The 24610-nt window shown below is 40.5% G+C and overlaps 2 protein-coding genes across 3 annotated transcripts in view; both read left to right on the top strand.

Annotated features, from left to right (window-relative positions):
• The first annotated feature begins 167 nt into the window (after positions 1-167).
• Positions 168-2424, top strand: b3galt8 (beta-1,3-galactosyltransferase 8). Its single transcript, XM_085424923.1, has one exon. The coding sequence runs from the start codon at positions 526-528 to the stop codon at positions 1483-1485; it is 960 nt and encodes a 319-aa protein (XP_085281049.1). The 5' UTR covers positions 168-525; the 3' UTR covers positions 1486-2424.
• A 4803-nt stretch (positions 2425-7227) lies between these two features.
• The window catches only part of LOC146657098 (dual specificity testis-specific protein kinase 1), a 31875-nt gene continuing 14492 nt past the window's right edge, over positions 7228-24610 (top strand). The window contains exons 1-3 of one of the 2 annotated variants that reach the window (XM_085424915.1): positions 7228-7450; positions 8665-8731; positions 23644-23837. In XM_085424915.1, the coding sequence (XP_085281041.1) occupies positions 8701-8731; positions 23644-23837 (225 nt within the window). In that variant the 5' untranslated portion in view covers positions 7228-7450; positions 8665-8700. The remainder of the gene's footprint in view (positions 7451-8664; positions 8732-23643; positions 23838-24610) is intronic. The other variant, XM_085424916.1, reaches the window with a different exon arrangement.

Here is a 24610-nt window from a genome sequence, read left to right as displayed (position 1 = left end):
AAGTAACCTAAAGATATGTAGGTTATCTTTATTAACCTAAAGAAAATTACGTATGAAAAACTTACTAACATAAAAACTCAAAACTAAACTTTAGAAAGAAAGGAAAACTAGCTCAAAATATGTTGCACTTGGGCAAACAGAGCTTGCTCCTTACTGTCATTTATAAACTAAGATGCAGCCAGTTCAATAAAAACCATCAATCTGCTGCCAGCAGGACGAGTTAGAGGCTCAATCCTGAGGAGACGACTAACGTAAATTTTCCTTGAAGTCGATAAAGTGGTTTTCGAGGTCAGGAAAGTGGTTAGGAGTAGGAGGTCGGAGGTACTTTTGGAACGCACCCGTGGAGTTGGCAGTAACACGCCTTCAACCGCGGAAGAAGAGCCGAAGAAGAAGTGGCAGCTTGTAGGACAACTTTCTACTTCCCGGTCCTCCCAGCTGGGAAACATGTTCCGTGTGGGATCACGGGGACCCGGGCTGAGGGGCCTGCTATCGGACGCGTTAGGGAAATAAAGAGAGTTTTAGACCATGCGGGCAACTTTAATCCGGAGGCTGGTGAAGTTACTCAGTGCTGCCGCTGTGCTGGCCCTGACTGCGCATATCTTAGCGAGCTCACTGAGTAAACAGACGCCAGAGCCCAGCCCGCTTCCCCCGGAGGAGTACCGTCTCGTAGACCCTCAGACATACCGCTACCTCCTCAATCAGCCCAGTGTTTGCAGGCACAGGAGCCCCTTCCTAGTGTTCATGGTGCCCGTGGGGGCTGAGGACGCTGCGGCACGGGAGGCCATCAGGAAAACGTGGAGCGCCTCTGGCCGGGACACCCTCACTCTTTTCTTTGTGGGGATCCCACAGAGGCCACAGATGTCGGCCCTCCAGCAGAAACTGGAGGAGGAGAGCAGGCAGCATGCAGACATCGTCCAGATGAACTTTGTGGATAATTACCACAATCTGACAATCAAAACCATGATGATGATGAGGTGGCTGGCTACTTACTGCCCCGGTGCGTCCTACGCCATGAAGGTGGATGCAGACATCTTCGTTAATGTCTTTTACCTGATCCAGTGGCTGAGGAACTCCCCCAAGGAGAACTTTATCACAGGGTCGGTGATCCAGGATGGCAGGCCACGGCGGGAGCCCAACAGCAAGTGGTACGTGTCAGAGGAGCTATATCCAGAGGAGAGCTTCCCCTCCTACGTGTCTGGAGCCGGTTACGTGTTCTCCGCTGACCTGGCAGCCAGGATCTCCTGGGCCTCCAGGTTTGTGCGGGTCATCCCTTTGGAGGATGTCTATGTGGGCTTGTGCTTGCGGATGCTGGGTGTCAGGCCTGTGTACGCCTACAGCCTGCCGTTCTTCAGAAGCCTGTTCGAAATCAAAAACCTGAAGTACGACAGGTGCACCTTCGCCAAGTTGATCATTGTTAATGGCTTTAAGGCACCAAAGCTGTTGAGGGTTTGGCAGGACTTTGCCAAAAGCCACGAAAGATGCTGATCACATTTACCTGGTGCCTTACCAGGCAATTCTAAGAGAGTAAGTCTGCTGCAAAGGAAAGAAGGCCAGCTGATACACAGAGGTTAGGGTGGCAAACAGCATCAGCTGATCAGTCTATCAAAAGAAAAATATCTTCTTGAAAACCTTTCAGGTCTTAGTTTAGACTCATCCTCATCAGTCTCCTTACTCAATACTGAATATTTGGCTTTTCATAAACAGAATTATAGCAGATATGTTTTCAAATCTACTAATAAAAAGAAAAATAGGAACATTTTTGTATTAACACTCAACTCAAAAGTTGATCAAGTACTCATTTAGGCTATAAAAAACCCTTTTGTGATAAGTTAAGTGTTTAATTTATTTCTGTGCCAAAAGTTTGGCGGTTCCACCTTGTCAAATGTGACACTTTGATATTTCCTTTTTGTCATAAATTACACTAAACTCAATCAGATGAGTTGCTGAAGAATATGATCGCTGTAGGGAAAGTGAGAATGAAAATGGTTGTTGCCTTAAATTTTAAAACTGATGAGGAAAGAAAGTATGTTGAAAAGTTGCTCAACTCAGACATGTCAGTAACATCAAAGATCAGATGTGCCTAAACACTGATCAGAATAAAACCCTGCCAGTGAGTACTGATCTACCTCCTTGGGCTAAGGCCACGTTAAGACACAGCTTTAAACCTTAGCTTCAGTTAGTAAGTCACACATTCATTTAAAAAATGACTTGCCACCTTTTTTACTTTGTGATATTATTTTTTGACCCAAAAAATAATCAAAGAGTTAAAAATGTGACCGAATTTTCTGTTTGACTCATCAGTGGGCTTAACATCTATGTTACAGTCCCTTCCTTGAGCAATCAACAGTTCTGTGATCTTTGAAAGAAAATGTGTATTCACTGCAGTGCTTCAGCTTCTTTTACTGCTCCTAGCCTATGCCAAAGAAGTGCTTTTATACCAAAGGTTCTTTGAAAGTATTCTCCTGTTAGTGCCTGATGGGTTTAGGGTCTATGTGTACGTGGAGTCACAAAACCCAGCACAACACAGTACTTTTTGCTTCCTGTTTGAATTGGCGACAGGAAGTTATGGTAAGTCGCTCAGTTAAGACTCATGGATGCCCCCTCCTCTGAAGCAGTTTGCCCTTTTTAGAGTTCAGCAGCAAAAAAACAAAACAAAACACAGCATTTCAAGAGAGCAAAGCTGCACTGACACACACATTTCTAAAGCAAAGCGTTCGGTGACTAGTCATGTGTTGTCTGAATTAACATTTTGTTTTTGTGTGTTTGTCAGATTTAGATTAAGATCAAATCACGGTCCTCAGACCTGCACCGTGACGTTTGTTTGTACTGCAGAGAAAAATACCAAAGATACCTCACCAGTGGCTCGTGCACTGCACTTTAAGACGGGTTTGTTGGAATGATTCTCGATGTGTTAAACAAAAATGTCTAAATTGCACTGATTACTTTATACTGCAATCAAGCTATGTGTATCCCGCAGCTTTTTTTGTCAGGGTCCCGTTTACTCATGCATAGTAGTCATACATGACGAACCAGCAGGTGGCAGTAGCGACTTGAAGATGAGAAATCAGGTTTACTGCTGGTGATTTATTGTGATAACTGTAGGGTGTTGCAGGGATAAAATGGTACCTGTGAGTTGGTTCAATATAATTTTTGCCTGTCAAACAGGAAGCCTGATCATCCCTGTTTAATATTACTGCTGCTGCTCCTTTGGAGGCTCCTTTGCCAACCTTGACAAATGCTGTTTCTATTTAGCGTGTATAATTTTTATATAAATAAAAGTTTTGGAAAATGTGGAGTGGGGTGTTTGAGATGTTATGTGTGTTAAATAGTGGAGGAATTTTTCCATTTTTGTTATATTATTGTGCAATAATTTTAAATGTATCCTTGTTTAACCCTATTGGATTTGTTTTGGCCATAATTTATTATTCTGACAAAATATGAATTGAATGTGATTTATTGCAATTCAGAATTATAACAAGCCATTTGGTGAATAGATTACATGGGCCATCACCTGGAGGCTGGACGCTGGCGGTGATGAAGATGGTGGCTCCAGTGACTATGGGGTGCTTTTGAGGAGGGCTGATCAAATGAGAATCTGAAAGACAGAAGAGCACAGAGAATGGAGGCTTATTGGCTCAGAGAAGAGGGGAAAGAAGTTGATTGGACAAGGGCAGAGATATCAGCATTGAGTCTGACAGTATGGGGAAGTGGAAGTGATCTAAAGAACAGACACACAGCTAGATTAATGTTCTGGTTCTTATATAGCACATTTCTATTTAATTTCAGCACTCAAAGTGCTTTCACGTCACTCACACACACAACATTTATCTAACATTTAAACACGTTCTGGTGGATGCATCAGGGGCAACTCAGGGTTCATATCGACAGGAAGCACCAGAGATCAGTTCCCTAATCTTTGGACTGCTACATGAACTGCTTTACTGCCTGAGCCACAGCCACCTGAGATGTGTGATTACAGTTGTTCCCTATTGAACCTGTGTAGCAGCTTCATTTATTAAACATCCATTGTATTCAGTTTTCTCTTTTTCTCTTTTTGCTGTAACTAAAGAATTTCTGAATCTGTGTTACCCAGTAATTAAATGCGTAAATCTTTATATTTATGGCATTTTGAACGAGTTTAAAAAGTCACTACAAGTAGGTCTGAAGTTCTTTGGCACATTGTTGGCAATGGGTAAAATGTAAATAAAAAGAAAATTCAGTGTCTTCTGAATCTATTATATAAGATTCAGATATATTTGTCAGAAAACCACATGAAGTTTGAGGAAAGTGTCATGTAGACAACAGCATCTTTCATCTTCAGAGAAGTCACGTTACAGTCAGTGTTGTTTCAACCGTATCCTTAAATGCATCTTATTCAGCCAAGCATGCAGCGACACACGCAAGCACCAGTGTGGACAGAAGCACATGGCTACAACATCGCCTTCCTTACCAGTGCACCTCACTGCAATTCCTCTCAAAAGAAAAACACGTTGGGGTATTTTCTATGGTGCTTCAATGGGGAATAAAGCATAGGTAGCACTGAAAATCCAGCCTGGAAAGATTGAGAGTGCAGATGAAGATGGAAGTACCCAACAGTAGGAAAGCAGCAGGAAGAAGCTGAGAGTGAGAATGAGGAACTTGCTGGTGGTAAAAATAGAAGCACTGAAGCAGAATTAAAGCAGGATGTTTGATCGCTTCATTTATAGCTGGAATGTACTGCTGCTGGCAGACCTCTGTGAAAACAACCAGTGTGATGTGGAAAAAACTTCAAATGTTATGTATTGTAATGATTTTACAGATAATCCTAGAGGTGTCTGTAACTGTAATATTTCTAGCAACACTTTAACACATCAGAACGGGGCATCCTGTCCTGTCTGATTAGACGATAATGTCACTTTTTGATGTATATTTTATGCAGGTTTTGATTGGTTGTGATTCAAGGTGTGGCCTGTGAAATTTTTGAGATTTCCACGAATTAAAAATTGGGCATAAACACAGCTGCAGTTTAGACCCACTGAGGGCTCTGTACACTGCTCAAGGTGCAGACAACAAAATTTAACAGGTTCTCAACCACTCCACCAATTTTTATTCAAATCAGAAAGGTCGTTGTTGTAGCACGTACAGATGGACAAACAAATGGGAAATACAGCAACACCCCTGGTTGAAGTAAAGGAAAAAAAAAATCTCATGTTAGATAAGTAAACAAGAGAAAAAAAATGCAATTAGCATTTGATGCTGTGTAATGACTGGAGTGCTGACTGATGATTGCAACAGCACCGGTGAGTGGGCTCAGAAATGGACAGCTGAGTCTCCATGATTCACCAGCATGGCTGATTGTCAGCAGATGGCAGCCTCACAGCAAACCTGCAACACCCACAGCAGCCTCGCAGCTGACAGTCTGCATGTATTTTTTTCCCTTCTGAGCTGGCAGTAAACCAAACGCATCGCTCACAGGGAGAAGACGGTGCCAGTGTTTCTTTCAAGAAGCTCGACACACCTCTTGTGAACACACAGATATTCGTCAGCTTCTGGGCGACACGCCTGTGTGCAAGCTGACCTTTAAACTTTAAGGTAGACACAGTTTTTCATAAAGACTACATCAGATAGTTTTCAACAAGCTTAAAAGTCAGTATTTGGTACGATCACCTTTATTCTTTATCACAGTCTAAACTCTCTTAGACTGTAATGTCTTTAAGTAGTCTTCAGGAATAGTTCTCCAGGCTTCTTGAAGGACAATCAGAGCTCTTCTTTGGATGTTTCTGCTTTTTGTTGCGTTCACACAGCTTCAATAATGTCTGAGCTCCGGGAAGGCCAACCCATGACTGATAGTGTTCCACTATGTATTTTCCTATCTAGTTATTGGAAATCAGATGTTTTCCAGATGATATCACATAGTAGATCAAAAGATTGTTTTCTTCATCCCTAATTCAATCAAATTGAACAAGATCTCCAACACCACAGACTGAAATGCAGCCCCAAAATCCGACAGAGCAGCCACTGCGTTGTACAGATGGCTGTAAACACTTTATCCTGAGCTTACATATCCATAACAGTTTGAAAAAAAATCACATTTGGATTCATCACTCCATGAAAACATATGGCTTCTTGACAGTCACCTTTCCACTGACACCATTACTGATGAGGCTTGGTGAACACTAGACGAATCAGCTGAAGGTCCAAATGCATCCCTCGGTCCGGTGTCAGGTTTTTGCTTTTGCTCTTTTGTAAGCACAGGCCTTTAGATACTGTTCTTCTGCTGTAGGTGTTTTTTTAGGCTTGCCACTTCTTCTTTTGTCCTCCAGTTGACTTTGACTGTGCACCACGATGACATATGCCAGGCTTTCAGTTAATAGCTCTTTTGGAATTACCCTTTTTTTTGGAAATACTATTTTATGTCTGTCAGACTGCGTGGCATTTATTTTAAATAAACAAATTGGAAAAAAATATCAAACTATCTAGATGTACATGCTGTTAAAAGTGGAACTTTTTACGGTGTAAATATAACATATTCACTGCGTTGCTTTGCTGTGGTGGGGACCTGGTCTTGCGTTTTGAAGCTGGCATTATGTAATTTGAAATGTAAATCAGACTAAAGGGACTAACAGGACTACCCTGTAGGGATTCCATTTTGAGATAATATGTCAATAAATAATTTTCTGGTGCTATCAAGTATGTTAATCCACAAATTATGTTGCTAATTACCTTGATTGATAGTGACAGAAAAGGGTTAGCCTAAATGATCCTGTATTGTTGTGTTACCCTTGTCATATACAGACCCCCGCGCCCCTACGTCCATTTTTCGTTTATTTGTGCGCGGTCTGCTCCAATCTATTCATTTCCCACACTGACTGAGTGGGAGTTTATGCTCTGAGCCAGTGCTCAGCATTGTTCAAAACACTCCCACCTCTGTGCTGTATCTAGATACTTCTCATCAGTACGAACAGCTGTGACAGCACTGTATCCTTTATAGTCAGTATTGTTGTGAAGACTCAGCACAGGCTTGCAGGGCCCTTGAAGTACAATAGTTGCCCTCTAACAATACATTTAAATCCAGTGTGTCATAAAGCCTGTAAAAAACAAAAATCGCCACTGTATGTGAAAATGTTCATCATTTCCTCAGTATCCTCCCGACATCAACACAGACTCTTTGAGGCCGTCTCCCTGCCTGCCCGCGCTGGCCGGCCTCCTCTCCTCGTGGGTGGAGTTTCATCCACCGACGTGCTGGTGAAGCTGGTTCCTAAGACAACACATGAAACATGCACTTGCATTAGCGAGGCTCGTTTCAACACCGACGCCGTGAGCTGACTTTACCACCCGCTCTCTGTGAAGAAAGCTACCAAAACAACCGCGACTTCCTGCACACACAGCGAAGTAGAGCGGATATATGATGCCAAGTATTTCAGCGACACTTTAAAGCAGATCTGCACATCGACGCTGGGACTCAGTCTATGTAAGTGCTGGACGATTTAACAGAAAGTGGGTTATGTTAAACGGTTAAAACTAAAGTCTGTCTGCCACTAGGCGCGAAATGCTCAGCACCATCCGAACTTAATATTGACTACAATGGAAAACACCAAACTGTGATAGTGCCCACTGGTTTCACCCAGGGGTAGTCATTCATAGTGCGGTCCCCAGAAACTCTGAAGAGGGGCCTTTTTTTTTTTTTTTTAACTTAAAGTCAGATAGAAGAGAGAAAAAGGAAACGTGCTTTGTGGTTAGGTGTGCACATCCTTAAAGCTGTCTTAACAGATATTTACAGTTTAGCAACAGGACTAATTATAATGTGTGATATCAAATTTGTTTAGCATGATCCATTTAAAAGTGTCACCTCAGCTTTCTAAGCTGAGAAATGAAACCAGTGACAAAGTTCCAAAAAGCTGCAGTTCCTCTAATGTCCACTTGACTTTGACTCTAAAAATGAGTCAATCCCCATAGAATCTTATTTCAAAGTGGCCACTTTAAACAGGATTCAAACACATGCGTGTAACATGGTACAAAAAATGTTGGCCTTTATGGATAGTTTTCATTTTTATGGCAACTCTTTAACGAGTGAATTCTGCTAAGTGAAGCTGCTAAAGTGGATGTCTCTGCTGTGTTTGAGCTGTTGTTCTCTGACAAATGATACGGCCTAGTGTGAGGTACTGACCATTCAACTGCACTTGTACAGTTTATGGATGCTGCTTGTTACTCAAGCTTGCTAGCGTTAGCTGCTAATTTTTACACTGGTCAAAATATTGATATTCCAATTAAAGTACAGAATTCAAAATCAAGGTTAATGTTTTTGCTTTTTAAGGTTTATAACTCTCCTGGAAAGAAAAAAAAAATCACTCACTGATAAGGAAGGATCACAGGTCACATGGGTTGTGAACCACTGTGACAGTGGTGTTAATTCAGCATCATGAATAATAATAATCATAAACAGGAAGGTTTGTATGTCTTTTTGTGCAAAGGCACTGATTTTGTTTCTTTAGCAGTTTTTAACCATAATGCATGAAGTAACAGCTGTCTCGTAGTTCAGTGTCCTGTCTGTCAATCAGTGTTTGTGTTATTGTTCAGTGTTGCTTGCTTGCTTGTTTTTCTCTTGTCTTGTCTTTGTAAAAAGCTGTGTGTGTGCATGTGTGTGTGTGTGTGTGTGTGTGCTTTTTGACTGTGGTTCCTCCTCAGTTTCTGCAGAAGCTTCTGGATTTGTTCCACTACAAGATGCACATGAATAGCTTATTAAATCAGTGGAGTAAGTATTAAGATTTTTAATGAATTTTCATTCCATTTTCATGTAGTTTGCCAGTGGATTGTAAATGCAACGACTCCAAAGCAATCTGACAGTGAACTGAGAAATCACAACTTTATCGCTCGTCTCGAGCTGTGATGTGTTTCGGTGCTGCACTGCTTACTGTAATGTCAGTGTGTCACCTCCACAGCAGCGGCTGTATGTGTTAAATAAGTGTGTATTTGATGGACTCTTGCTTTAAGCAGGTGAATCTGCTGTAGGGTATTTGTGTCTAGCTCTGCAATGTTCTGAAATAGAAAGACTTTGCTCAGCAGCAGCCTGTCTAAATGTGTCCAGAGATGGTGCGTTACAGAGGTGTCCCGTTACCTGGGCTCCATGTTCAACACATCCTGTGTAGGCTTGAAGTTACCAGCTACAAATGTCTGCATTTGACTTGGTGACTTGCTAAAATAACATGTCAGTTTTTATAAAATGATCACAATAATCTGCATTGGAGCAGGTTAGAAGTTACAGTGATGATCCATCTGTGTTAAAAAGAGCCAACTTTGTGACACTGAAAACCTGTTAATGAATTGCTAACCCACGATGCGATGAACTTGTGGTTTGTTCTTACCTTTTGAAATGGCTGCTTTAAGAACAGGAACCAGGTTTGTGAACACTCGCAGTCGACTTGCATTGCATGCATTAAGACGGCTTTGTCAGTCTGCTATCAGGCTGCTGTCAATGTGCACTCAGTTTGCGATTAACTTGGGTCAAGCTGTCAAATAACTGCAACTGCATAGTACTGTTTTTAGTAATATGGCGAGTAGCATCGATATGAAAATTATGAATCGCTTGAACAGAAATGAACTACAAATACTTAACTAATTACTCCTTACTTTCCTCCACAAATTGTAATTTAGTTGCTGCGAAATGGCATGGGTAGAACTTGACAGGTGAACTAACTTTTATTTAAGGACCTACCCACTTGACATCTTTGAAGTTATATAGGCTTTGAGGCGAGTGACTGAACTCACTACCAATTTGAGCAAATATACTGCTTTCCCACATTAGCTGTGATAGCTGGAATAACTAGCTTCTGTTGGCTAGTTTCACTTGTGATCTTTTTGCTCTTTAATCATATTTAATGTAGTAGAGGTGAGTCTGAATTATCAACACTGTATTCCCTGTCAGTGTTGGTCAAGTTAGTTGAAAATAGCAATAGTAATTGCTAATTTTCAAAAGTAATTAGTTACTTATTACTTAGTTACTTTTTAAAAACACGATATACAACCTAAATAGGTAATAAAGCAATAGACCTGTCAGCCCAATTCTATTTTTTTTCCTGCATAATCCATCATATAAAATTGAATCAAATGAAAAAGTCTCTTTTTAAAATGTGTTTTATTGGCTTTAATCTTTTAATTTTATGCACATTAAATCACGCAAAAATTAAATTATATGCAGAAAATAGGTTTAACATTTAAACCTATTTTCTGCATATTCCAGCATATAAAATAAAATATTCTTTCTGTGTTTACACTCACTCTTTCAAATTGATGCAAGTAAAACAGAACAAAAATAAATAAAATGAAAAGATTCAGCAACACTAAGTCCTGCTGCTCTTAAATCTGTTGTCAGCTGTTTAGCAGGAGTGGGGCTGGTGGAGGTTTGCCCGGTGTCGCAGTCATGTCAGCGGGGGGATCCAAGGGTTTCTCTGTGAATGTCACATTCCCATGACAGTGTGCTAGGTGCTTGCTCAGATTTGAAGTTTCATTTTTCGCTGTAGAAAATTTTCTTTCCATGCAGAGTGTACAGCGGTGTATACTTTTTTACTCAGAGTAATGTCAGTACTTCCAAGCTTTAAATGCTGCATGGTCGTACTCTGTTGATCTACACACACTGCCACAGAGGTTGCACGCACTTACGCCATTGTCATGAGACACTCTCACAAACAAAATCACAGTTTAGTAACGCAATAATGCAGCGTGATTACGAGAAAGTAACAAGAATCGAATTACTTTTTTCGCAATATTAATCCCTTACCTAACTCGTTACTTGAAAAAAAAGTAATTGGATTACAGTAACACATTACTTAACACGTTACTACCCATCGCTGTTCCCGATTCTGTATCCTCTATGGTACTTAAGCTCATAAGTAGACCAAGCTAGTTGGCTTGATAGATAGTTAAAAAAATGTTCTATTAGTGTAAATAAATTGATTTGGAATAGGTTTGGCTTTGATGTTGCTCTAGCTTACAGGTGCTAATTGGCGAGCAAACTTTTAGAGTTTTAACATTATTTCTTGAAAGGTGTTGCAGCAGAAACAACATCAGTGGTGTGAAATATAAAAAGAACTTTGCAATAATATTGCTATTATAACATGAACGTAGTAAAATACAATTTTATTTATAGATTTTTTCTGTTTCTTCATTTATTTATTTAGCTTTGAACTCTTTGGGTCACATAGATAATTGCACTGAGTTGTTTTCCCATTAACATTGTTGTCCCTGAACTCCTGGGTTTGTCTCTATTACGTATTACAAAAGATATGAGATTGTGCTAATCGCTGGCCAAAACAAACACCTACATCTGAGAGTTACCATTTGACATTTTAGACAAAGAACCATATGTAAATATAATAAAATATTTTACTGCTTGCTCACACAGAATTTATATCTGGAGTTTTTCTGATGACGTCAGGCTTATCGTCTTTTCAATGGTCTGTAGGGGCAGTGAGTTAAATAAATTTGTATTTAGATTATTATCTCTGTTAGCCGCTGGCGTTGTATTCGGCGTGCTGTTTCAAGGTCAGAATTTTACCGCCTTTTTGTTTACCTTGACAGTTCTGCTACATGGCTGGGAATCTTGGCTGCTTAGCTGCAGGGCTCATGTTTGCACTGATTGTGTAGGATGGATCATCCATTTAAAAAGCAGTTCTTAAGTAATCAGTGGTGTTTGCCTCAATCTATCACTGAGGGAAGGATTTCTTTATAAGCAGACTTGCTGTGGTGGAGAGGATTCTATGATATACACACGTGTTTTGTTTTATTTTTATATAAAATCATACTGATGAGTGCATCTCGACTAAACGAAGTGCTCACCTTGCAGGTGGCAAATGCTGAGAATGTCAATTCTAAAATCTCATGTTGTTTTCCTCATATCGCCTCTCTGTGGTGTAAAATATCACAGAAAGTAACATCAGTACTTTTTAATGTGCTAACATTTCGAAAGGGTCTTTCTAAACCCAAACCATAATTTTTTACTTATACCAACTAACTAGTTTTGATGCATCAGCCAACATCAAGTAGTTTTTATGCCTTAGCCAAAGAGCTGAGTTAGGTGGCGAGTTTGTTTATCCCCTTGTCTCTCTTATAGAAAGTTTAATGCACATTATCCACGTTGTGAAGCTTGAATGTGAGCATGTTTACTGTAGCCATCTTTGATTTTGAAACATCAAAAATTTACAAAGTGATTGCCACACTTGATCCAGTCAGACAACTCGTCTTCGTTGGTCTCTTGGGGGTGGAAATGCACTTTTTTCCTATATAGCCTGAAGTTGACAAACATTGATGTTTGGCTCAAACACTGGATGAGTTCAGTGTTGCTGCAGCGATGGTGGGAGGCAGTAGAAGGGGACAGAGATACATTGTGCTGTTTCCACATTTTGTATGACCTCCAGCGCTGTTTTCAGCCCACTCAGCCATCTTGTACAAGTGGTGTCTTGTTCTCAAATGGCATTTTTCTTTTTCAGAAGAAAATATAGAGTGAGGCATCTCTCTGCCCAGTGTTTCCATAAGCGGTTGGGTGTCACTCTGTTGTGGAATAGAATCTTCACTGTTTGTTTGCATGCCATGCATAACCACAGAGAGAAAGAGACACACTCGCTAATATGGTGAGACTCCCAGATGGCCTGATTGCATTTGGAAAAACCAAAGAATTTTGGTTGATCAATGAACATTAATTGACATTTTATAGACCATGCGCATAGACACATGCAATCCTTTTACGCCACTGTCTGCATGGTTACCATATGGGTCACATGTGCTGGCGAAAGTTCTCAGTGGATCTATGGTTACAATCAACTTATGACAGTGCAACAGCTTGAGGTGGTTTTTAACAAATGCCATTTTAAGTGTTTATTTTATTTGCTTTTCAGTTAATTAGTTTACTGTTGCTTAATTGGGGGTTTGGTTGCTACATGTTACCATGTCTTAAATTAAATCTTATATTAATATAAAATATACCCTTCTCTTTTAGCTCAATAAATCAAAATGCATGCTGTGTGTAAGCATTGTGTAAAATATCTTGTCTCTACTGTGAGCTTCACCTGCCATTCCTGTACACAGCAGAGCTTTTCACAAATACCAAGAGGGGAGAAAAGTTTAGGAGACGATGTAAGTGCGTGTCTCTGCAAATGCACAGTCACATTATGCTTCGATTTAGGGAAAGAAACAAAAGAAAAGAATCAGTCGGGCAATCGGAGATCAGTGTCTGAGTGCTGATCAGTGTCGCTGTTCCACACACATTAATTTCAAAGTAGCACAGAATTCTCAGTACAAACCTGTGTACTTTCACTTATGCACAACGGTGTTGCAAGGTGTGACATAAAACCGCAACGAGGCAGATTCAGTTGATTTTGAATCTTGTAATAATAATTTCATGCATCAACGGGGAAATGAAATTTTCAAAACATTGCCTTGCCTGGCCAGCTGTTGCCACTGGCGATCACTGATATTATTCGTTGGCACAACCCGAGTATGCTAGCTCGTCCTTGAGGCAGTGACGCAGCTACTAAAACAACAGATACTACAAGAGATGCCAAATAAACTTATTTAAACATTTATATATACTCTTCAGTGTTTTACTGTTTAATCTCACAACAAAATGAATCTTGTTCTCCAGCGATGATTTAACTTGGCTAGACCAAATTGCCTACATAACTGTTTGTCTGTGTCTGGCCCCTCCCCCTGTATCATCTCATCATTTTTGTGTAGTCATTACCAAGAGATTACGCTTAAATGTGCGCAACTATGGAATTTTCTTCCATGGGGATGTGGTTGGAGCCACAACCACATTACCACTTCACCATGGTATTAAGAACTATACCGCAGGGCAGAGCACATTACAGAATTACCACCATTACAACTTTGTTGTATCTGAGAATCTTTCCATCCTCTTAATTATATTGTAACGAAAGCATTGGGAAACTGAAACAGTACAAACTTGAGATTGTTTTTTTTTGTTGACACTTGACACTTAATGTTCCAGATGCTCCAGTAAAAACAAAACCAGACGCTGCGAAAGTGTGGGGTGGTGTAGCAGAAATAGATTCAAGGTAAAAAAGAAACAAAAGCCTGTAACTTGATCTTTAGCACAGTAAACGCACACAGAGAGGTCAGTGAAGAAAGATGTGGAAAAGAAGTGGAAAGGAAAAACCTCCTTACTGTCTTGAGAGCTTGAAAAGAAGGCAACTGTGCTTCTTTAGGTCTGTTTTTTGAAACACCTTGGTCAAAAGCAAAATCCAAGAAAATGACACCCCCACTGAAAAGTTCACCAGGGAACATACCAATGAAGGAGGATGGAAACCTCAATGCTGAATTTTATCGGAACCCCCCCCCCTACACACACACACACACACACACACACACACACACACACACACAGATCATTACCTGCTGTTTGACTCCAACTGGCCACTAGAACTTTGGGTGTAGGGTCCTAATCACCCCTTCTTTCCATCCATCCATCCATCCATCCATCCATCCATCCATTTGCTTCCGCTTATCCTTTTCAGGGTCGCGGGGGGCGCTGGAGCCTATCCCAGCTGTCATAGGGCGAGGGGCGGGGTACACCCTGGACAGGTCGCAAGTCTGTCGCAGGGCCAATACACAGGGACAGACAACCGTTTGCACTCACATTCACTCCCGCATTCACACCTATGGGCAATTTGGATTACTCAATTAACCTGTCCCCACAAACTGCATTTCTTCTTTCCTCTAAAGAAAAAAAAGAAAAGGATTGCACACATATAAAGAAAACTCTTAAAACAGGCATTTATCCAAACCTCAATGCACAGCAAAGAATACCAGACATGAAAGACAAAACACCCAATGCAAGCTTAAAAAGTTTGTGCAGTGCAGTGCAGTGAGGAATACTTGGACCTCTGCACTCAAAGGAGAAACGGCACACATTCACATTCAAGGATGCCCTTCTTTGAAGGAAGAGTAAAGGAGGTCAACTGCATACACTGTGAATCACCACTTAAAGTGAATCCCAGGAGTCCAGGTGGTTTAACCCCCACTCGCACCTTGCCTAAGGTGCTGTCAATAGCTAACATTATGGTGGGCTGGGGCAATGTGTCACAGCGGTTTCACCTGTCAGCCCCGGTGACGGGAATGACCCACATGTTTTTTCCACACCTTAACTCATGTGACTCATATAATCGTTAGTGGGTTAGTGACCCTCAGGGCTACCACCTATGGGACAGCCTCATTAGGGATTTATTACCTTTGGCTTTCCAACAGTTGTTTTAGAATTAATGAAGCGTCTTGGATGTGAAGCGAAATGTCTTAATAAACCCTGAGGAAGTTCAGTTGCCTACTTTTTTACTCAGTGATAGGGATGAATTGTTAGTAGATCTTGGTTAAAAAGGTTTTGCAGAGATCTTCACTCACACTCAGTGTTGAGTTTTGTGTAAATATTTTCTGCAAATGTGTAAATATGAGAGCTTGATGCTGAACTATACTTATTTTATTTTTAATTATGTAGAGTTTGGACTGCAAGGCTTTCTTTGCACAAAAAAAACAAAACAAAAAAAATTGTTGTTACCAATGACACCCAGACTTCCTGACTGAACAACAGTGTTGCTCATGTCCTGCACATGTTGGACTATTGTATGCATAGAGAAATTGTTCACATGTGACTACAAGTATCAAAGTTGCCCACTTTTGTTAATGGCTGCAATTCTGGAAGTGAATTTCCAGTTCATTTTCTCTCTCTTTTTTTTTTTTTTTTTTTGTAATTTTTCATTCATATATTTATGCATAGAGACATACGTAGCCATTTAGTTGTTGTTTTGTTTTGCTTTTTTCCTCTGTCCCATCTGGCAGTGTAGCAATCAGAATTGTTGTCTGAAGGTGAAAAAATGCCAACAGATTTGCTTTCGCAAGTAGAGCATTATGGCATTTGCTATAACTGTCTACTTGATAGTGATATTTTATTAGGATTTTTTTTATGTTGGGTTATTAGAACCACAATGTACAAGACCGGCGGACGGAAAAGAGAAAAAAAAGTATGTGAAGTTGGGGAGAAAGTTAACAGAAGGAGAGAACAATAAAGGAGAAGAGAGATGGAGAGAGAGAAAAAACACTGGGAGTCTGCTTCAACACCTGTTTAGAGAAAAAAAAAAAGAAAACAGCAGAGAAACCACAGCAACAGCCAACATATGCAAAAATAACAGAGACAATGTTAGTGAACAGCACACAGTACTAATAATACAAGATATTTTTAGAGGCAGTAGCAGCCCAAGATACTGTGTCTGTGCATACCTGTTTGTACACCTGTGTGTGTGAGCGCTAATAGTGGGTGCGGGGAGCCACAGGCCCTCCTGTCAGCACCTAAAGCCGGCATGGATGAGACCTGGGCCCCAGACATCCAGAGGCCCCCCCATGATGACCACTGCAGGGACAGTCACGGCGCCCACTCAGAGAAGAGCAGAGGAGAGCTTTGGGGGAGGGGTCATGCAGCAGCAGCTGTCACAGTGCAGAATTGGATGGCGTACACACATTTACACTCCCCCATACACACTGTGTACTCCCAGATCCAGGCACCAATACCCCCAGAGGGGCAATCAGCCCCCAGAACCCAGGAGATAGTCCCCTTCACTTTGAGGTGGAGACAAGCAGACCTCCCTGGTCCTTGCAGCAGAAGATAAATGGTAAATGGCCTGTATTTGTATAGCGCTTTACTAGTCCCTAAGGACCCCAAAGCGCTTTACACATCCAGTCATCCACCCATTCACACACACATTTACACACTGGTGATGGCAAGCTACGTTGTAGCCACAGCCGCCCTGGGGCGCACTGACAGAGGCAAGGCTGCTGGACACTGGCGCCACCAGGCCCTCTGACCACCACCAGTAGGCAAGGGGTGAACTGTCTTGCCCAAGGACACAATGACCGAGACTGTCCAAGCCGGGGCTCGAACCGGAAACCTTCCGATTACAAGGCAAACTCCCAACTCTTGAGCCACGATCGCCCCAGCAGTCCACCAGCCTGACCTGACAGCCAGCTCCTCCTCCCGGCCTCCATCCGCGGACGGCAAACACAGAATGGTGGTGTGAAGACGCCACTCCATCCACTCACATGTGTTGTTGATGCGTGCTGTTTTAAAGTGTATTTAAAACCTGCAAAAAGATGGTAAAAACCTCCCTGCCAGCTAAAGAGGTCCTTAGTTTCACCAATGTACCAAAGGCCACCGGGCCAGGGCCGGGCCCCAGTGCTTATTTGTGCTTCTGAATGGTTTCAGAGTTTTATGAGTTGTGATTTAAAGAAAACGTTGAATGTTAAAATAAATATCGTATTTTTTAGCCGTTAACCGTTTTAAGCCCATCGGAGCATGTGCTTTCCGATTTGCGTAACAATTTTTAAATCCCGGTAGAATTGCAACCAAATAAGCTAGCACAATCATTTTTTGGAGGAGTTGGAGGAAATTGGAGGATTTGTACTTACATTGTCCCAGGTCAGTTTCCTTCCACTAATGCCTTTGCAAATTTTTTTTAAAAAAAGTTGTTTTTGACAACAGCAAAAAGATTGTTTCCAGAAACGCGCTTTGCCAATCTGATCAGCTGTTCATACCACTTTCTACGTTGAAATAAACATCAGTGCGAACAATCACTTGTGTATCACATTCTTGCAAAAGCCAGAAGTGATGTCATTTTTTTGTGGGAAAATGTTATAAATTGTGCACAATAATATTTATTTAAATTTTTCCTGCTGTTCATAAAAATTTGTGCATCTCAAAAATGAAACTGTAAAGACACTCAAAATATATTTCCTGTGTTTGGAAACTATTTTGTGCAACTTTTTTACATTTACAATTCTGAGGGATATATCTCTGAAATTTCTGTAACTAGAAAAATGTATAAAACACAAAACAATTTTCAATTTTTTTGTAGTTTAGTGCACATTTTTACAATTTATGTAGTCACTATGGATTTAATGCATACATATTATTGAAATTTGGGATGTAATGGTTGTATTTATGTATAGCAACTTGAAATGCTCCAAAAAATGGCACTGCAGCATGTAAAAATACAAAGATAAGCTCTGGTGGGCTTTCTGTCTTGCAGTATTAATGGTAATGCTGAATCACTACATTGTCAACCACCAAGTGTGGTTGACAACAATGGGGTGCCACAGCTATGCATAGTCTTGCTCTGGGCCTCCCTTATTGATCTGATATCAGCAAGTCTGATGCATCAGTGATCCTCTAGCCTGCCATCTCTGGTTTTGCAAACTTGCAGATGAAGGCAGAGCTCTGAGGCTTCTGTGGCTCCAAGACAAACGTCACCTCGCTTTGGAAAATCCATGAAGCAATTAACAGCTACTGTGGCTTGGCTCAGGCTAGTTGAAGTGCTCAGCTTTAATGCACCAGGCTGCTGCCAAAAATGTCATGACTAGAGGGCTGTTACGTGCAGATTAACACTCTGCTGCGGTGCAGTTACCCACATAATCTCCATGCTTTATGCCTGAAGTCAGTGTGGCTCTGAGGATCATGTTATCCAGTCATATTCTGGCTACAATATCAGTTCTTCACAGAACTGGCAGACTGGGTTTTTTTCCTAGGGAAGTGTGATGATTTTTGACAAAAACCACAGAGATTTTCACCCTTTTCTCAGTAATAAACAGAGCTGAAATTTCTTCACTCCTCTTTCTGTGATTTTAGTGCAGTCCAAAGCTGAATCTTTGTATTTGAAAGATCTTTCTTTCTACAGAATTTTGTCAGCTTAGCATTAGATTCAGCTAATGCTAAGCATTCTAAATACCTCCACAACTCAGAATTGTGGAGGTATTTAGAAAAATTTTGAATTTGTAAATGAACAGAAATATATAACCAGATGTACAACTGCCTGTGGCAAATGTAAATAAAGCTAACCTAGTCTCTTTGCAGACTCTGCAGAAATGACCTCTTATATTGCTCTTTGCATAATTGTCAGCTTGCTTACATTACTGACAGCTTCTCCATGCATAATTTCTTCAGTTGCACAATGTTTCTGAGTTTCATGTGTGTATTGCTCATGTAGCTTTTCAGATTCATATGTGGGATTTTTGCTAGGTTATTCCATAACCCATCATTTTGTCTGGTTGGGCTCTTCCTTATTAATTTGCTACTTAGGGTCATTATTCTGTTGAAACATCCTCAGTCCTGGACACATTGGCAGTCACTGGAAATCTTCAGCAAATGATGGTGATTACAGCAGAATTATTCATTTCAAATTTTATGGAGATGTTTTCAATCCTCAGAGGTCTAAGTCAACCTCAGTGGTGACTGTAACGGTTTATACATTTTGAAAAATCAATTGCAGTCTTGTAGCATGGGGTTAGGAACTTTTATTTTTATATATTTTTGTATGATTTCCAAAATCATTGGACAAAGAAATAATCGTTGTAATTGACACACAGTAAAAAAATTTTTTACATTGTTTCCAGAAAAGGTTCTGCTTTTCTTCAAAGCTGATGATTCTGTGATGATGACTTGGTTCTCAAAGGGTTACATCCCTTGCTAGAATCAGATATCCACAAGCTTTTATCTGAAGGTCACAGAAAGCTTTTTATATATTTTCATCACGGGATACACTTCAATTGAAAAGAGATCAACAGACCTGAGATCAGAGGCTGAAATAACCCTTCTAAAGAGGGTCAGTGGAACCTCATCTGCTATCTGTTTCAATTTCTTGGATTTGAAAGTGTAAATAACTGTAGGGATACATGCTGACATCGTAGTGTTGTGCTTGTGACTACACTTGTCAGTCTTGTCTTTTGGGAAGTTAATGTGTCATCAAGCTCATTACCTGGTGTTTGGTTTAATTTAGAGAAGATACCAGCCAAGACCCTTGTGTAATTCTTATTAAATTGGCTTCAAGTGGTAATACCTGAATCTAGGGAGACACTGCACTGATGTCACCTAATGACGTGAAATTCCTGCATTTGCACTTTTCCCAGTATGTTCCTTCTGACATTCTTCTGTGAGAATCCTCATGTTGAGAGGCAGAGCACTGAAGAAAAATGTTGCCCTGGTGCAAAGTGGTATTTATTTTGCAACTTTCTTGAACGTCATTCCTTATCAGCTGGAAGGACGTCATTGTGGTCATGGCCAGCATTACTATTCCTGTTGAGGGGGTGTATGGTCAGACAGGTCTAACTCACAGCGGGTTGTGATAACAACATATTCCGGCATTTTGTTTGCCTAACCTTCTCATCTTATGTTTGGGGAAAAACAGAAAAAAGACAAAGCTTGAGCTCTTAAACCTGTCATGGATCACTTGGAGTAACCAGAGCAGCCAAATTATTCTTTGCTTGATGAAAGACTGTTTAAATCTTTATAGCAGTGTTGAAGAGTTAATATGCAGTATGGTAGCACATTCTTATTCTGCCATCTAAATGTGGATGTTGTGGCTGGTAGAAGACAACAACAAGTGGTAAACCTAAAGTGAAGGCTTAAAAAAGTTCAGAACCAGCTTATGATGCAACACTTGGAATGTCCACCTTTTCCTGAAATGATGACTTTGGAGACAGCGGAGTGGAAAATGAGAGGGAGGATGAGAAAAGCAGACAGAAACAGAATGTGGAAACGCACAAGAATCTGAAACTGAGACATAAATCATGCAATGTGTTTACCTTCAGCTGTAAACGTAGCCATGTTGCTTCACTGAGTGTACTGTTAGCAGAGCGCACATGACAACACTTCCACTAAATTAATGAAAGTGGCTCTCACTGAATATGGAACAGCGCAAAAGTGGACTTCTGTTCAATTTTTTTAATTTTTCACACAGTCCATTTTATTCAGGGAATTACTCCAGCAGCTTTTATAGTTATAGTTTCTTATCAGATTCATTTTGATGGTAAAACAGACCATTTGAAAGTTTAGGCTGAGATAGTTGGGGACAGACAGTGGATCAAAGAAACATGAAGTTCTCGCCAATGTTATTCAGTAAAATTTGCAAGTTTCCCCCAACAGTGCCAGAAATAATTTCATCTAGTTTCATTTAGTTACACTTCATCATAATGTGACAACAATGGAGTCTAAAAGCTTGCTGACAGGTTCGAGAGCACGACGTCCTTCATCTTACAAATTTGGGAACCGACCAGTCAAGATGAATAAGGAAGAGAGATGATGGATGGAGGCGGGAGAAAAGAGATGCGGAGAGATTGACAGTTAGATGATGGGGCTGCACTGTAAGCATTTCTCTCTGATAGTGCCAGAGCTGAAAGTGCAGTGATTGTTTAGTCTGAAGCTGAATGAACAAAAGCAGCGTGAATAGCTGGGGTTGATTCCCCCGACTTTATTGACAAAACCCTGCCAATTGTTTTAGCGTGTCAGCGCGCGCTTTCCACCAGCGTCATTGTAAAGGCAACTGAGATTGTTGTTGGGGGAAAAACAAACTGACCTTCACTGCTGTCATGCCAGCCCTGTGTGCCTGGAATTGGGTCAGGACTACCCACTTTGTGAAGGAACAGAGAGCAATCTTCACAGTGGGAACGTTATCCTACCCATCTGCACTCCAGAGTTACAACCAATATTTTGGAGAACTGAATGAAGAGAATAAGGAAACCATGCTTAATAGTTTTGGCACTATGGCTGGTTGCTCAACAGGCCTAAGTTCTTGCCATGGTAAGCCTAGTGTAGGGTCAGGGTTAGCACCTATGATGAATTAGACCTCATAGGATCTCAAAGAAAGAACTGTAAAGTCAGAAAGTTGACATGACTGGATATCTTTTTACATAGGTCTAAAACCATTACGTTAACTACAGTTTTATGAGAACAATGTTAATGGAGGTTTAGTTAGCCCACAGTAAGTGAACCGAAAGGTAAAACAGTTAAAACCAATGATGCGAGTGTCTAAACAAAAAGGTCTTCAAGTTAATGACCAGGAAGATAGTCAGGGATAGAGCACAGGACAAACTTTCAATAGTCCCTATGTGCTGATTTTCAATATGAAACTTGGGCTGGGGGTTGAGGAATGGAGGTCAAAGGGTGTGGGTTGACTCAGAAGTCCCACAAAACAACAAAACCCACAGTGCATAATTTGCCTCTTAATAACTTCTCTGGAGCCTTAGACACTAAGTGGGGAGTTTCTAGTAGACAACCTCAGAGCTGATTCATAGCCCCCGCTATGTTGGGGTGGATAGCTAGAAATAATAGATAAGCACTTTGGACATGATGAAACTTTGCAGTATACAGTTATTAGTATACTGTGTGTACGTATGTGTATGTGTGTGGCTTTTTTGTTGTCTTGCCCTGAGTTCACAGTTGAACACGAATGCAAACTCTAAGACACTGATCACTTCATCATCATATGGTGTAAGGGTCTGTGTGGACGTCTGCTGCCTGCCAGTCTTTTTGTGGACTTAGGCATGTTGACACTACACTACAATGCCCTAACGATAAACACGTTCTTCCAACTCACGTAAAGCAGACTTTCAAGACAGTTGAACAGAAATCTCCTCGTCTTTGTCCTTCTGATAACCGGACTTGAAGTTCTTGTTACTGTCTTAGCTCCAGATGCAGGACATATATAACTGTCTTATTTATTAGTAATTCACTGATAGTCCAGATTGACTCTTGACTGTGTTGTGTTGAAGATAGAAACTGTTACTAAACAATTTTTAGAAAGATTCTGTGTTCAGCAAGCAGCCCTGCCCTCATTTTAATCATTTTAAAAATCTTTTTTTATCACCTTTGCTGCAGCCTGTTAAGTGGAAGCATTTTCCCTCATCTATGCAGCCTAGTGTAAGTGTGAAATGATACCTTTTGTGAGCGTCTCGTTGATCTGTAGTTGCTTTCATGCTGTTAAATGCATAAATTGCCCTTTTGGTTGGTGTGTTCAGTTTAGCAGCAGTGAGCAAATACATATGCGCTCTAATTTTAAGAGCACTGAAAAAATGGCAAAGAATCATATTTTGCATGGTTGAATCTTAACAAGGTTCCAAGTAGAACTTCAACATGCAAGAAGAAGAAATGGGAGTTAGACAAAACTTTTTTTAGAGCATGCTGTTTATTGAAAATAACGCTTAAACTGAAACAGAGTTGGAATATGTTTATCACAGTGTGAACATAATTATCACAGATGCTTTAAGGGCATGTTGTGAGCATGTCAATGGCATTTATATACTTTGCAACAACTGAATAATGGAGCCATAACCAGCTGCCTCTTTAGTGAGTTTGTCATCCTGATGATGAACTCCAGCTCCGCCATCATGGTCTACAGCTGGGAGGTTTAGTCCCTGCTCTGCAGCTTTGGAGAGCATCATAGCAACATCAGCCCTCCACCAACTCAGTGGAGCGGCTTTCTAAGATTTTGTGCCCTAAAGGTAATTTCAACATGTAGTCGAAGATGGTGGAGGTTTTGTACAAGCCTGCTTTAACTTGCCCTGACGTCGCCTAGAAAGACACTAGATGGAAAGAAGCAGTGTTAGCTGATTGGCCCTTTCAAGTCTAAGTCTCATTGGTGATGAGCCTAATTTCAAAAATACATTTAGCAAGACTGTCTACATTCCCAGAGTTTTTTATTTAACATTGCAGAGGCACAAAGTGATTCTTTTCTTGTCCTGTTTGTTGTGAAAATGAACTAATAACTATAATAACTAATCCCAGGACAAAAAACATTATTTTGTAGAGGGTTCACCCTAACTTTTCAGTCTCTGTTTTCCCAGCGGACATCTCCACGATGTGTGATGTGGATGTGTCATCAGAGCCCACCAGTCCCACCCTTTATGGTGAGTCTTCAGACAAATACTACCATGTGGAGCGATGGCAGAAGCTTCGCACGGCTGTCCGTAAACTGGAATTCTGGGAAAATTTCAGTGCTGAGCTAATCGGGAGTGGCTTCTTCTCCAAAGTCTATAAGGTATTTCTTCTGCCCCCTCCACCCTTTCTGTTTTGCCTTGTCAGCCTGCAAATGCCATCAGACCCTGCTTTGTCCAAGCCACTAATTGGGACATTCTTGCCATTCTGTAATTGGCCCACCAGCTTCGGGGACCTTTGATTTTCTGTACTCAACCCCAGCTGAGACCTTACATAATTATTCTGCTGGAACAGAGCTATTGGAAGAGCTATTTTTTTTATACATTTAGACTTTGCCCCTGATGAAATGAGTTAGAAAGAGGCCATGTGATTTGTGAGTGAGTCAAAGTCAGCACTTTGCCCAGAAAGAGTGTGCTCTCTGATTTTGGACTTTTGTTCCAGTTGAGTCAACTTAGAAAGCTAAGCTTGTTTGTTATGGAACGCCAGGACTGCCATAATGAATTAATTAAATACACCATTAAATAATTAATTAAATGTGGCAATAATTAATTAAAATTGGAATTAATTAATTAAATAAATAGTTATGATATATGTAATTAATTAATTATTGACACATTTAATTAATTATTTATGTATTTCACGTTTTAATTAATTATTGACACATTTAATTAATTAATTATTGACATATTTAATTAATTATTTATGTATTTCACATTTTAATTAATTATTGACACATTTAATTAATTATTGACACATTTAATTAATTATTTAATGATATATTTATTTATTTCATTTTGGCAGTCCTGACGCCTGGCTCTCATCATGAAATAATTTTATCTGTCAGCCTCACCCATCAAACTCAGGGGGCGGGGTTAA

Source organism: Rhamphochromis longiceps, linkage group LG12, assembly GCF_057381845.1.
Source record: "Rhamphochromis longiceps isolate RC_006_pf linkage group LG12, R_longiceps_female_GT1.1, whole genome shotgun sequence".
NCBI lineage: Eukaryota > Metazoa > Chordata > Actinopteri > Cichliformes > Cichlidae > Rhamphochromis > Rhamphochromis longiceps.
Note: the sequence above shows the minus strand (reverse complement) of the source record. Positions and strands in the feature narration are given on the sequence as shown.

Excerpts from the sequence above, each read along its gene's own strand:
- b3galt8 (XM_085424923.1), top strand. The coding sequence starts at position 526 with ATGCGGGCAACTTTAATCCGGAGGCTGGTGAAGTTACTCAGTGCTGCC.